This window comes from Gymnogyps californianus, chromosome 1 (assembly GCF_018139145.2).
Source record: "Gymnogyps californianus isolate 813 chromosome 1, ASM1813914v2, whole genome shotgun sequence".
In the NCBI taxonomy this organism is placed as follows: domain Eukaryota; kingdom Metazoa; phylum Chordata; class Aves; order Accipitriformes; family Cathartidae; genus Gymnogyps; species Gymnogyps californianus.
Genome location: NC_059471.1, coordinates 145,074,255 through 145,089,491, shown reverse-complemented (window position 1 = coordinate 145,089,491; position 15,237 = coordinate 145,074,255). Strand labels below are relative to the sequence as shown.

Sequence of the window (15,237 nt, the reverse complement as noted above, 5' to 3'; positions counted from 1 at the left end):
TGAGGCAGTTTCCTACTTGGCTAAAGTCTGGCTAGATCTGAATAAATGTGACTAGAGCAAAAATAATGGGTTTTCTGCCTGGAAGCCACACCCTACTCTTATGGCAGTTCAAGAGGAAAGTAATTTAAGAAATGACACTTTCCTTTCCACTCACTGCCCCAAAGAAATACTTTCAAGGATGAATTAGGAACATTCCTCCTTTGGCTTGAAGATGCAGAGATTTGGGTCTGTAAAAATACCTTCCTTCATCCTCAACCTTACTCCTACAGAAAGGAGAAATACCACTTTTATATGAGCATGTGGACCTGCTTACCAGAGAATGTGAGTAACTTCTGTTATAATTTGAATTGTACTCTTCCTAACGAAAGCATCTACAAGAGTGGGTAGCCAGTGCAAAATACAGCCCCTCAGCCCTTTGGTTTCCAGGCCTGATGGCTCTGCAGCTGGAGGAAAGAATCTCTCCCACTTCGCCATCCCGTTTCCAGACTCTCTTTTGGTCTGTATTGCATCTGTTTTAAGCATTAATGTTTTGCATGTAACATCTCTCGAAGTCTAATCCATTGCTATGGACCCACCTAGTGACGGCTTTATAGATTCTTTATATTCATAAAGGCACTTCACGCTTATCTATTCATAATTTTTGTTAGGTTTGTATTTTTTTGATGTTTGAAATGGATCACAGTACCCAAACTGAATGCTTTTTGTGAATACTTCCTTCATTCAGCTCTGTGTATTTAAACACTGAGAAAACAATGACACTTACATGGTTACCTGTGAATAAAGGTATAAGTACAAGGAGTATGGTCACCCTGTTAGGCAGATGACCTCAAATATTATAGATGTATTTTAGATCACCAGAAGTAACAATTGTCCATAGTCTTAAATGTGAGGAAATTTTTACTCACTAGTATGAGAATGGAAATGGTCAGTGTCAGCTTCCAGTTTAGAATGATGCCACAAGACCTGCACGTGTTGCTTACAGGGATCCTCTTCTGTATCGTAACTGACTCGATGAATGTGGTAAGTCTGAAAGCTTCTCTAGACACGCAAACTGTAAAGAATTGGGCAATGTGCTATGGCTTTCAGTGATCATCTACTGCCTCATTGCTTTGTGCAGTTATCTATGAGATTTTTGGATGGCCAGAAATCGCTCAGCAACATCTGACTCTTCAGCAACCAATGCTGAATATCTGAAAATCCTAGACAGGTGCTCCTGGTTTATGCGAAGAGTGACTATGTGCAGTCAGGCTAATGCAACAAAGATGCATGGGATTCACTGTCCGCATGATGTGGGATCCAGTTAAGCATATGTAATGGGTCTGTTGCCTTTGTACTGCCCACGTAGGTGGGGGTGAGCCTCCTTTCTGTTATTCCTGGTGTTCGTTAACCTGCGAATCTGAATAGTCCAACAGATTGTTTCTAAGAGGTTTGCTCACTGTAGTCCTCCCCATGTAGTATACTCACTGTGTTATATTAATAACCGAATATTCACATATGAACAACCATTGCGGTACACAGATTTTGTGTGTAACAACCTTTAAAAATACAGTACTAAGAATTTTTCATTGAATATCCTGTATTTTAGGGATAGGTCATGTTACAGGTCCTGTATGAATATCAGAGAGAGTGGCAAAGAGACTGTGTATATTTACCAATAATGAAAGCAGTGTTCGCAGCTAACATTCTAATGCAAGGAAATATTCTGTAAGGTTTATAAGAAATATGTAGTTTTTAAAAGAAAAAAAATAACCTGTCATGTTTTGGTTAATGTTGAAACTTTTCCATCTTGGTTTCACATGCTTTCTCTCCCACCTATGAAAATAGTGCAAGCTTTGTAAAGTAGTCACATAAAACTCTGCAATCAGATTTGTAAATGCAGGTCATTGGATCATTACTAAAAAATACTGTATTTCTCCTTGTATGGGCTAGTCCAACCATGTGCAGAGACTATCAAAACTCTTACGTGGTGGCTTAATCTCGCAAAATCCCTCGCCCAATTGCCTGATGCAGGAAGCTATAGTTCCCTCAGCTTTAGAGAGCTGATGCCATTTCATACCTCCTTGACAAAGACAGGCTCTGATTTTATAGGGTCCCTCGGTAAATCAATGTATTGTGGAAGTTTATCAACCCCTGAGGGCTTACCAAGTCTAGGGAATGGACTTGGTTCCAAGTTGTTTGAAGACTTGGTTTGCACCGCCCAGTATACAGTATTAGGAAAGGAAGTGTGCTGTTGGAATAGGTGTGGCTTAAAACTGGAGGATGTCATGATTATTGCTAGCTAGAAATGCAAGAGAACCCCATCCCAAACAAGCATAGTGTCTTGAGGATGGGTTGGTCTGCTGAAATTACAAGGAGTAAATTCAGATATTTTCTAAAAGGCTGTCCACATCAAGTTTGTAAATAATTTTTCCCTCAGTACTGTAACACAGAATAATAGTTAAGGATTTTTTCCTTAGTATTGTAACACAGAATAATAGGTAAGGAGGATAACAGGTTTGCTGAGAAACCAAATTATTTCCTTGTCATGTTCTATCACAGAAGACTTAAGAGGGAAATCTAACCTGTAGCCATTCTTTTGCAATATTAAGGATTAGCTACTGTCAAAGAAAAAAGTGAAGGAAAAGTAGGTGCTAAACTCATCAAATGAAGAGCCAACAGAGTACCAGGTAAAGTTAGACATATCAGAATGTGCTACTGGAAATTGATGGTGAGCTCAAATAGGGCTGCTAACTTAATATGTAGTCTTTCCTTTAATATTGGCTTCTAACCTGTAAGGTTGGAGAAAGCAATTTTTCTGCTTCTCTTTAATTGAACAGTAGAATTGATGCTGAGAATTAGTCTAATGAATTTTCTTTCCTTACTTGATAAATTGGTTGAAATAGTAATAAAAAATAAAATTAGGAGACATATAGATGAGTATTGTGATACTATAGTTATCCATCAGTATAGCTTTTGTAAAGAAAAATGATGTCTAATGATAATTCCTCGAGCTTGTCAACAAATAATAAAAGACAATTATTAGATTTTTTTTTCCCCCTTTTAAAGAAAGTTTTTGAAAAAGACATTCACAAGGGGCTATTAGAAAAGTGGTTGTGGGATAGGAGTACTTTGAAGAATTAGATAGTCCTCTGCGGGATAGAAGACAAAACTAAAAGTATATTATTACTGTTTGGTGTAGGAAAACTACAACGGGGGTATCCAAAGTCTGAGTGTTGTAGGTGGTGTTTCACATATATGTATTGATGAATTGAAAATGACCATGACCAGGGGTACAGAAACATTTGCATCTGAGGCAGAATCATTCAAGTCAGGGCTGGAGAAGATAGTAGAGGACTCCATGCAGGAAGACAGGCGGGTTGGCTGCACAAGTGTGGTGTTGACAAATGCAGAGTATTGCACGCCAGGCAGAAAAATGGATGAGATGATGCTCACTGCTCTGTTCTAGTGTAACTCTGACCACTTGGAAGTGGAAGGGAAGACGACTTTTGTTTCCTTATGGAATACTTAATCAAAGTAGGTGGAATGATCCAAAGACAAGATCCAGTTGTTGAAAATGGAATAAGAAATAATGCTGAAAATACTAGAGTGGCACATGTCAGGAGCAAGCCCTTTCCTGTAATACTGAGTTCTTTATTAGTTAGGCTACCTGAAGAATGTATATAGCAGAAACAGAAGAAATTCGAAGAGAAGCAGTGCAAATTTTAATCTTGAATAGACTGACTTCTATACAAGGAAAAAGCTAAGAGACTGTTTAGAGAAAAGATAAATAACAAAAACAGAAGTTTATGAAATAAAAGACAGGAAGATCGGTTACTCCTTTTTACTTTTTCAGTTATTACAAGAACAACAAGTCATTCAGTCAAATGCAAACATACAAAATAGGAAACAGTCTTTTATGCAATTTGTAATTCACTTTTGGTCCAGATTCCTAAAGTATTTCCATATCAGAGAAATAAAATAAAAGACTCACATGTTTATCTCTGCATTATGTGTCCAAATACAAGATTTTGGAGTTAGCCATGAAAAAGTTGCTCTCACCCTGTCTTTGCAGACCACACCTCTAACAGGTGAGGTTCTGTAACACACGTCAGGCACTGTCTATCTGCTTGGCCTCTGTAGCCCTGAGCTCCAACCAGGGGTGCCTGGACCTGCACTGGTCAGCTGTGGTCCTCAGAGGGATGTTGTGGGGTCACGGTGCATCATGATTGGTACTTCATGGTATCAAACTCGGTAGTGCGCTTGCCTGTTTTTTCTGTCTTATAAAAATTGGTTTATTTTATATTTTAAGCCACTTTATACTTAGGCCAACGTTTTATGAAGTAATGTATATGCCAGAGTTAAAGCAGCCAGCAGGAGATGAGGGACAGGAATAAACTTCCCTCTCTCATTATAGAACGCTTGTCTGGTCTGAGCCCACCTTGCTTTGAAACATGTACGACATAATATAGTGGAGAACTGTCTCTTGTTTTGAAGCAGGCTGTAATTTCTGTGTTTGAGGCAGAGTTCTCACTTAAATTCTGCAGTGATTTTTCAAACTATCATAAGAAAATTTGCTTTTATTAAATGATGTACATCCTTTTAATGCAATTAAACACAAACCTCTGGTAACGTCATGGGCATTTTTTTAGTGGCCCTATGTGTCATGGCCCACAGATCACTCTAAAAACTGTGGTCTTTTTAGAAATTGTAGTCACAAAGCTCTGTATGGTTGCTTTTGTGCCAAAGGCCTGTCCTGACTGCATACGGCAGGTTTTAACTTTGACTACAGTATTGGGACCCCTCTGAGAAATTTGTGGTGAGTTGGAAAAAAAAAAAAAAAAGAAAAAAAAAACCAGGCCGGTTAAAAAAAAAAAGGTAGGTGTCTGTCTCCTTTTATTTTCCACTCAATTTGCACTTCTGGAGACACCTGCTGCCATTCTATTGCTAGCTCAGAGTTCATTAGAAAACAAGTTTCACTTGTGACATTCTCACATGTGAAATCTTTGCCCAGATTTTGAACCACATTGCTCTCAAGAAAGGGCAGTGGCTACATGCAAATACCAGGAGAGATAGTTGACAGGATTGATCATGTGGGGTCAAATGCTAAAAAGGTATGTATGAATGTGATTTTGTTTCTTGAAAAAGTGTCAAAAGACTATCTCTGATATCTGATGTGGTGACATTCACCGTTTCCACATTTTGACATTTTTCTCCGTATGCCTCAGGCTGTTAACATGCAGAAGTTATATAATTTATTTTATTTTATTTTATTTATTGGACAGGGGTCAGGCACTTTGTAAATTATGGACTGCATTCTCAGTGAATCAAAATATTTAGGTTGCTTGTGAGGTTCAGTCCTTGGCATCGTGTCACTAATTACTTTTACACAACTCTGAAATAATGACAAAAGGAAAATGCATCAACAAAGAAAGAAAAATTAAACTTTGTAAAACAAAACAAAAGCTACATCAGAAATAGAAAGTGTTATTTAAGGGGAAAAGCGGGTGACCAAATGTGCAGTCTGGATTCAGTACAATGTTATATGGCAAGAGAAGAGACACTTAGCTTTGGATCTTCTCCAGGCAGAGGAAAATTTATGACATAAATTTTCTTTGATAAACATTCCTGAGAAACTTCTTTGTATTTTAATCTTAATGAATGTTTGTCTCAATCCAGTGGTGTCTCTCTCTTTTTTTTTTCTTTTTTTTTTTTTTTTTTTGGTTGGCTGTGAGTTTTTATATCTCCTTCCTGATTCTTTTATATTGTGAATATACCTCAGTGGCAACTGTTGAAGATCTGTCTTGCTTACAAGCTAATTGGTAGTAGAGGGTAGTCAACCCTGTACCTGGATTGCATTAGGGCTTTTGAAGAGTGTCCCCAGACATTTTGATTTTCCCATGCTTATGCTTCAGAATACGGTAGCAGTATTTTTTCAGTTTTTCCCCATACAAGGTGCAGAAGCATTCCCAGGGGCCTTCAGCATGCTACCCCAGCAATGTTTCTAGCCTCTAGCTGTCCCATGTAATGAGAGATGAGAAGCAAGAGTTAAGCCTCCATAGAAATAGCAATAACAACAAGCCATTGGTCTGTTTTATACCATACTTACGTATTTATTTCTCTATAATAGTGGCTGAATTGGAGTCTGTGTGTTGGAAGTAGGAGTTCAGCTTTTTGCTTTGACAGAACCAAATGGCATTAGTTTTGCTTATACTCAAAAGTGGAAAATCACTCGTAAAACTGCATCAGAGCACTGTTAAAATAAATGAATGGGTATGGTATGCTTTTGTAACTTTATAAATGAAACATAACTCTACATACTCATTGATTGCTGTTTCAGTGTGCAAGGTGTAAGATAGCAACGTGTTTTATAACTCCTTCCCTTACAGAGATGCATTTAATGTTATTAAAATCATTGCTTAATTTACAGTTTGATCTTCCCAGTGACATGTATAACAAGTTAAATATCAGTAGAGTGCATTTAATAAACACTAATTTGTATTAATCTTATCGTAGACTGTATACATAATGTAGGGACCTTGTGTATGGTATAGTAGAAAGGGAACATATTTACAAATTTGTTCTGAATTTAAAAACGGTACATTTCAGCATCTAAATTTTTTGAAACATTTACTAGATAGCAGTTGCATGAATTATGATTATACAGACTAAAAAGGAATAAAATAGATAAGCAATTTACAGATTGTAAGAATGTTACCTTTTTTTGTGTTCTTTGTCTAATTACAATTACAGTCTAAACTGTAAACTGGTTCAGATAGAGGATATTTCTTACAAAAGACCTAATTCTTCACTGCTCTTCCAGTACAAAGTGAATAGAAAATGGTAATATTTTTTGGAAGTATTTTATATTCCCACTTTTTCTCTAATCCAACGGAGTATATAAAATGGAGGGCAACCATGAATTGAGCTATATGTGTTTGTATCATGCCAAAGAGCTCAATCTGGTCAGCTGAGGGTGGCTGTAGTCCTACACTAAAAGTGTAATAAACGATCGTAATGGCACTAAAAGACAACCGCTTCTTGTGAAGAGAAGCAGACAGTAGATGTATCTGTGGGCGTGGAGAATTTTGATTGCAAACACCAGAGCAAACCTCATGACCACAAGAGGAAGGCTGGAACGCCTTCACAAAACACATAGGACTAGGTGCTGTGGATTATTCCAAAACACCCTTGCACTTTTAATTGCATGATGCTTGTTTTACATCAGACAATCAATGGAAGCAAATCTGTTTGTCTTAAACCCAGCGTCCTTGATGCACAAGTTAGTAAGAGCAGACTATAGTGGAAAAAGCAGTCAGATTAGAAATACAGAGACAAAATGTGATGACGCTAACCCTGTTCAGTGGATGAGCTAAAAAAAAGAGACAGAATTGTTATTGGGGAAGTGAGGAGAATGTGGTGATAAAGCCTGCAAGAATTATATTGAGAGCCACGCAGAAAGGCCCACTGGGTTAAGCAGAAAGATCTCAGTTTCACTGCACTTGGAATCACACTCAACAATTATTATCTACTTTTACAAATAGATCAAAGTTGTGTTTTTAGGATACTTGGGCTCAGAAGCTTATGTTTGGCTATGAAACTTAGGTTGCCTGTTCAGAAGAGACTTGATTTCTACCAGCCATTCCTCTGCACACGCACTGGGGGAAAAGGGAGTAATTTCCTTTTGATGGGAGTTGGTTATCTGTATGAAATGAGTTAGGTTAATTGTTGGGTATATTGTGGCAGGCATTTACATGTTCATAACAGTCATTGGAAATGACATCGAGGAGGAATATTCCTGCTGGCATTGTCATCCAAGAAGCTGAAGATTGGATGGGCACTGACAGTAAACGGGCCTGTCACTCAGAAAGTAATCATCCCAATCAGAATGGAGGCAAAGTAGGGAGACTGCGCGTAAGGTGAGGCTATGGGCTTCGGTCGGGATGGTACATTCTGTGCAAAAGCACTGCGCTGAAAAATGAACGTAGAAAAAAAAAGACTTTGAGCAACAGGTTCTTATTTTAGTAACATTTTTATGTTCAGAACCTTAACAAGAAACTGAAAATTTGAAATCCAGTTAGCTTCTTAAATCATTTCAAGCACAGTTCCTATCCATGGATATGTTCTCTATTTTTGTGACTTTTTTTCCTGAACTGTCCTGTTTTTATTTAATTTTTTTTCAAGCTGCTTCTGTGCAGACCAAGGCTACTAAGACAAACAGTAAAAAGACTCTGTAGCTAACTGACAGTGTAGAGAAATAATAAAACAAGCTGTACCCAAAATAAAGGAACTGGGGGGTGGGGGGCCCACGACACAAAATCAGGAATGTGCGTCCTCTCTCTAATTTTTCCCGTTTTCACAATTGGAAGTTACTTTTTGCCAAAATATATATGTAATTTAATTTTAAATATGTTTACATATCCTATTTTTATTTCTAAAAAACCCATTTACATTATAGTTTACATCTGTATTAATTTTGAGGTTTCTTTACCGTGGCTGATGCGGAGTGGACAGGATGAAAGAGTGCCGACTTCCTTTTAAAAAATGATTAGGAACTTTATTGTAATATTTAGTGACCCTGAGGGAAGTTTGAATTCAAATTTTAGATGAAGGTTTAGGTTTCTTCTTAAGGGTAGTGTCAGTTCTCTTTTACAGGGAGGGTTGCAGATGGTAGGCCCCTGCTGAAATTGCAAGTAAATAGCTGATAAATGAGGGCTTCCCACTTGCAAATGAGATGGTTTTACTTTTCCTTGAAGAAATTCAGTAAATTGAAAAACTCTAAATAGCACAGAAATTTCAGTCCTCCAGACCGCCTTCTCCTTCTCAGATTTTGCTGTACTATATTCAGCACTCAGTTTTGCCAACACCAAACATGCCTGATGTGGCATTTACATTCTTTAAAAAAAGCATAGATTAGTTATATTTCTAAGAGTTAACTTCTCCTCTTGACACATGTACTTAATTCCCATTAATGGAAATGGCAGCTAGGCATGCACACCGAAAGGAAAAATCTGTTCCTAAGCATATGATCCAAACTGCATTGTAGCTAAACATTTCCATACTCTGAAGTAAGCACTCATTATTTGCGAGATATTCTTCATAGTAAATGCATCAACCCCACTCTAGTCTCCTTCCGCTCTCTCGTAACCTGTTCCAAAACACCCTTTCTTAGACATCTTACAGATTTGTTCTTAATGCTGCAGTTGTTTTGGATGTGTGCCTAAAAAAGAAAATCCATTTAGGATCTTCAGAGTTTTGCATATTTTCTGTGAGAATTTTCCAGTAAATCATTCTGTGGAACATCTTACATTTCCTTGGACTTTGTAGGTCTCTATTATTAAAACCTACAGTGGAAACAACAAAACCCGAAAAGCTCTTTCTTTTTTCCAGCACTTCCTTTACTTACTGTATTGCAGTATCTGCCAAAGGCACTAGGCTGAAGTGCTATCATTTGATGATTTAAAAAAAATAAATTAATGTTTCATTTAAGGTTTTCCTTCTGCCAATATGCTTGTATTGGCAGACCTGTGGATTCTGGCTATGCAATATTCCAGAGTTATGGTATTTCTAACTTGAGCTGGGTGGATAATTGATTTTTTGGTTCACCTCTTGAACTGGAGAACCGAAATAGCGACAAAAAAATCAGTTAAGCACAAAAATTCAGATAGGAGTTTATGATTTGAGTTGTTTCCCCTCACTTAAATGAAAATCAGAGCTCTTTTGTGTAGTTCAACCCAAATTGTCCTTTTTACCTGGACTTGTTTGGTTTGGGCACCCCTTAAAGGAAGCAAAGCAAGAGAAATGCAGATTCACTGAACTGCTGGGGGATGGGTGGGGGGAAGTTTCATTTTTCTCATCACTTGAAGATATTTGAACTTATATCCTGAATTCTCAGTTTGAGGAGAGAATTGAGAGAACTGAACATGGATCTCCCAGGTTGCAAGTGGGTTTTGTAACTACGACCCACTTGGTAAAAAGGGGCATCAAGGCTTGCTATTACTAGTCAGAAGTTTCAGGGCAAGATAAAACTTCATACGTTAAAAACTGGACAGTTGCATATTACATACATTTTCTTCTTTCTCAGTCAGTGGTTATTTATCCTAATTCCTCAGTTTTTCCACTTTCTGATATGATAGCAGTCTTTGTGATATGTCCTGGCAATTTCTAAAAACCAAGCCTTAAAGTTACTATGAAATGCTTTGTAGAAATGTTTCAGAGATTCCCTTAAACCATTTAACTTGCTTTTTCTCTGTCTTGTGATTGCAGTTGAACTTACTATGAGAACATGATTTTATTGATAAGTCTATACAATAGACTGTTAACAATCTAATAATAACCATACAATGATACAGTAATACAATACAATATTAATACAATAAGTAACTTTTTTTCCTCCTTTTCGGACCCAACTCTGTTTCCCCCCACTCAGCTGGGAGAGGGAGCTCAGTAGTTGCAGAAAACATAAAATGAAGGAAACGGGGAAGAAGGGGTAGGTACCTGAGCACAAAATGTATTGGGGTAAGAGTAAATGTAAACTAGGGTAAGGGAAAAGAAGAGTTCATGTCAGAAGCATTCAGGGGAATGATCTCTACTTCCTTCCTTTCTTCCATTTCCTCTCCCCCTCTCAGCTCTCCCTCTTGCTCAGTTATCTTTGTTTTCTCCCCTGAACATTTTTTTGCCCCCCCCGACCCGCTTTATTATGGTTCTTTGTACTTTTTCCTGGTCTAGCCAGTGCCCTCTTCCATAATTCCTGGTGTTGATGGTGATTGCTGTTGTTTATAATCATAGTAGCTGAGATCCAGCAACCAAGGAGCCCCATTGTGCTAGGTGTAATACCAGCTTGGAGGAGTATGTGATCATTGCCCTGAAAAAGCTCAAATAGGAAATGATATAGGAAGGGGTAATACATGTGAACAGACAAGGGAAGAATGTGGTAGAAGAAGGGCAGTTGTGGAGCGGAGCCGAGTTGAAAAAAGGCTATGAGGTTAGAGAGCTGAGTGGAGCTAACATGCAGTCAAAATATGGTAGTCCTGTTCTGCCAAAACTGTTGAAATTTTTTTGAATAAAAGGTGGTCTTAATTTTCCTCCAGCTGGGGCTTCTGAGTAGCTTCTCTCTGCAAACTTCTCCCAAGGCCAAGTGTGAGGAAATAAGGGAAGCAAAGCAAGAAGTGGCAGAGAAGGAACAGCATTCATGGATGGGCAATGGTGCATCAAGGGGAAAATGAAAGACCAAGAAAAGGGGCCCTACAAATGCGAATACAGCAATGAAGCATGTTTTAACTAAACAGTAGATGTAAAAATCATGTCTTTGTGGGAAAAACAGCTAAAATGTATGTGTTTCAGCAGCGTAGGGACTGTTGTTGACTGTTGAGGCACATGGGATCTTTGTTTCTCATCCTTTTGCTGGAGTTGGCTAACTGTGTCAACTTGGGCAAGCTACTAAGCCTGCCTGCATCTCAGTTTCCTTATTTGAGGCCAAATTCTCCTACTAAGTAGCCTCCTACTCCACACAGAGATTTGCTGATTTGAATGGAGCCCCTGCGGAGTGAGATACTTTTCAATACAAATAAAGTTTTGGAATCGGCCCTAATTATATTTATTACCTGCAGAGGAGTAATGTGAGACTTAACATGGTTTGAGACCCTCAGATGAAAGAGAAAGTATTCGGAATTGTTCATTTTAATCATCTGCTGCCTTTTCAGTGTCTACTTCATAGCTGTCCTAAAAGGCCTAGCTACTAAATAACAAATGAAAAATCCTTGTACATATTAACTAGGTTTGTCAGACTCCTATGAATGGACCACTGTGGAAAATATTATTTGCTAGGGGCTACTGAAGGAAGTCAGTTTACCCTGCCCCACAGTGAGGAGCCATTAGATCTACCTCATGCCAGAAGTTGACAGATTGCATGCGACTCCGCTCCGAGTGCTGTGGTGGTGTAAGGCAGGCTGGAGGCAGCCTTCGCAGATCCTCTTTTATGAACTGCAATGAAGGCGCCTTTGCAAACTTAGCTTCGGCGTTTTGTTCTGTGAATGGTCTAATGCTCTTTGGGGATGATGCACATAAGTTGCAAGTGGGTTTGCTACTCGTGATTAAAACGATCATCCCAGACTTTGAGCTGATGATGCCTTTATGCCAACACTGGACTGACTGGCCCCTGTGTGAGCCTGCTAGTTTATAACATATGCATTGAGAGGGAAAAGGAGCGAATTAAACAGTGTAGCTGTTGGATATTAATAAAAATAATAAGCTTTTTCTATTTGGAATTTTTGTAAGCCAGTGGGCATGAAAATGTTGAACATTTTATGGCCGCTCTGTGCGAATATGTGTATATATTTCAAAAAGTAAACTTGCTTTCTCCGTGTCACTGGGAGGTAGGGATAAGAGGGGAAGAGAGGGGGCAGTGGACCTAATCAGACTGTTGTGGGGTCAAAACCTCGTGGTTTTTAAAGGCCCTTAATGTTGTCCAGCTGCAAATTAAAGGAGGAAAAAAAAAAGACAGAAAGGAATTAGGGCTGGGGAACTGGAAAGAATGGAGTATAGATATGTGGTTGTGTGTGGGTGTGTGTGCATGTGTGTGCTAAAGAACAGGGAGACCCGTTTTTTTTCCTCTTCCCCCCCCCGCCGCCCCGGGAGCTCAGTGCCAGGCTGGACACGGGCCGTGCAGACTATTGAGGCATTGTGCGCTCCGCTTCCAGAGTAGCCCCCGGCTAATCCCCGGGGCTTGGACGGGAATTTCCCCGCGGCGTTCTCCCGGCCGCTGCCCCCGTCTCCCCGCCGGGGCGGGCTCGGGCGGTGCAGCCCTCCCCGCCGGAGCGGAGCGGAGCGGGTGGCGGACGGCGGGCGTCCCCGGGATGCGGGGCCGGGGATGCGGGGCCGGCCCCGCGGCGGCTGCCGGCGCTGCCCGGCCCGCGCGGATGCTGCCCGCGCCTCCGCCCCCGCGTGTCAAAGGTCCATTACCTGATTGCCTTCCTCGCCTGCCAGATTTTTATCTAGATAATTGGAAGTGCCGCGGAGGCTGCGCTCCGCCAGCCAGCCGAGGGGCTCTGCAGCCGCGCTTCGTCCACCTTGTTATCAGGGGCTGTCTGGGCAGGGGAAATTAGAGAGATCCACCGCGGAGGGACTCCTCTTGCTCGCCCGGGGGCGGGGGGGAAAGGGGGGGTAAAAAAGAAAACAAGAAAAGCCCTAGCAGACGAACGGAAAGTTTATTTTTGTTGTTGTTTGTGCGTGCGTGTATGTGTGTGTGTGTGTGTGTGTGTGTGCGCGCCCGCTGTTTTGGCATGTGGCTACCTTTTCCCTTGCACACAACAGGGCTGTTTGATGGAGTTTGGAGCTGAGGAAACTTTGGGTTTGTTGCCAGGACGGTTCGCAGCACTTTGTGGAAAGCAAGAGCTAACAGTGAGACCGACAGAGTGAGTGACAAGTTGTTTACAGGTTTCCTTGAAGGGGCCTCTGCTATATTTCAATCTGTCAAAGTTGCTTTTCTTCCCTCAGAACAATGCCTGATTGTTGTGCGGGGTGTGTTTTTTTTTTTTTCTCCCCTCCCCAAAGAGAGAGAAAGAGGGAGAGAGAAAGCGAGAGAGCGGAGAGGGAGGGGGGAGAGAAAGGAATGAAAATTCTTCGGAGCACAAATGCCTTTGGTAACATTTTTATGTGTCTAATCTTTTCTCCCCTATTTCAACTCCGAGAGAGTTGATAACTGTTTCAATTTAATCAGTCTGCTCTTGTTTTATCTTCTTTCTCCACTGATCTTCCTCAGCGCAGGGGATTTGCTCCTGGTTTGCCGGTTTCGGTGGATTGTCGGGCTTCCCCCCCCCCCCCGCCATTTATTCCCCCCCCCCCCTCCGGTTTTTAGGACATTGAACGAGTTGACTTTTCCCGTTTCGCGGCGGCGGGCGAGCAGAATGAAAAGGAAAGGACAGGCACCCTGAGGTTGCCCAGTGCCTCGCAGCCGCGCCGCGCCGCACCGCTGTGGGGGGAGCTGTGCGAGCAGCCTGCTGCGAGGCGCGCTGCCCCTTTAAGAGACTGGTCAAGGAGTCCTAGCTCAGAGCGAGCGAGCCGGGAGGGAGGGAGAGGGAGGGAGGGAGGGAGAGGGAGAGAGAGAGAAAATCAATCGGTTTAGAAGGTTTGGACTCACTTGACAGGTTCAGTTGGAGGCGACCATAGGTGGCTGCTGTGACAAAGGGAAATTGTGCTTTTCCAGCATGCTAACTGACCCTGATTTACCTCAGGAGTTTGAAAGGTGAGTCGAGTTGTTGGGGCGGGGGGGCCGCTGCCTTTTGCGTTGAGGGGGGGGGGGTGTGGGGTGTGTGTGTGTCTTCCCCCCCCTTTTTTTTGTTCTGTTTTGTGGTTTGTTTGTTGTTGTGTGGGGTTTTTTTATTATTATTATTTATACGAGCACGCGTGTTTGCGCGCGTGTGCGCGGATCGGCTGCCCGCGGTGCGGGCTCGCACAGACACACGGGGACGGGCGCGCAACTCCGGCGCTTGGCGGCAGGCCGGGGAGATGCTTCCCCCCCGGTGTGTGTGTGTGTGTGCGTGTGTGTGTGTGTCCCGTCCCCCTCCGAGCGTTACCTTGGCTATTGAAACGGCGTGTCAGTTAGCCCGGCGTGGGGTGGGGGCGGGGCGGGGGAGCCCCGCGCCCGCGGCGGGCGCCGCCGAGCCCCTCGCCCGGCCGCCCCGGCGGTGCGCCCGCGGCGCGCAGCTTTGTTCCGTTGCCTCGGAGGCTGCCGTGCCCTCCTCCAGCCCAGCCTCCCCTGCCCGAACCGGCCCGCCGAGGCACACCGAGCGAGGTGCCTTCCTGGGCAGCACCTCCCCGCCCCTGCCCGGGGGCTCCCCGGGCGACAGAGGATGCCTGGTGGCGGGCGAGGCGAGGGGCTCAACTTCCAGCCTCACGCTCCCGTCAAACTTGGGAAGGCGCTCCGCCGAGCACATGACCTTTTGTTGATCTAGCAGGAGCGATTATTTTTAGGCAAGTTAACATCCCGGCCCTCCGTCAGGAGAACATCCTTCTGCTCGGGGGGGGGGGGGGGGGGGGTGTAAGAAAAAAAGTGAAACTCTTGTCTCCAAGTTTTGGCCGTCGCCTCTCTCACGGAGTGTCAAGAGCGGGGTTTGGGTATGACGAGCGGGGTTTGGGTATGACGTAGACATGCCCGTCTCCCCCTGCCCAAAGCAGGAGCCTTCACTGCCTGGAATTAAGTTTTTGCTGTCACTGGCGATGGCTTGTGACCTCTGAGAGTTTAGTCCTTATTTCATATGATCT

At 42.3% G+C, this 15,237-nt stretch overlaps 1 protein-coding gene across 6 annotated transcripts in view; it reads left to right on the top strand.

The window, feature by feature from the left end:
• SOX5 (SRY-box transcription factor 5) overlaps nt 1-15,237 on the top strand; it is a 337,014-nt gene that overhangs the window by 30,675 nt on the left and 291,102 nt on the right. For 5 of the 6 annotated variants that reach the window (XM_050907914.1, XM_050907904.1, XM_050907878.1 and 2 more), the window contains exon 1: nt 14,164-14,218. The exons of the other annotated variant lie outside the window; for it this stretch is intronic. In XM_050907914.1, coding sequence (XP_050763871.1) covers nt 14,181-14,218 — 38 coding nt within the window. In that variant the 5' untranslated portion in view covers nt 14,164-14,180. Of the gene's footprint in view, nt 1-14,163; nt 14,219-15,237 lie in introns of those variants that run through there. 6 annotated transcript variants of the gene reach the window in all.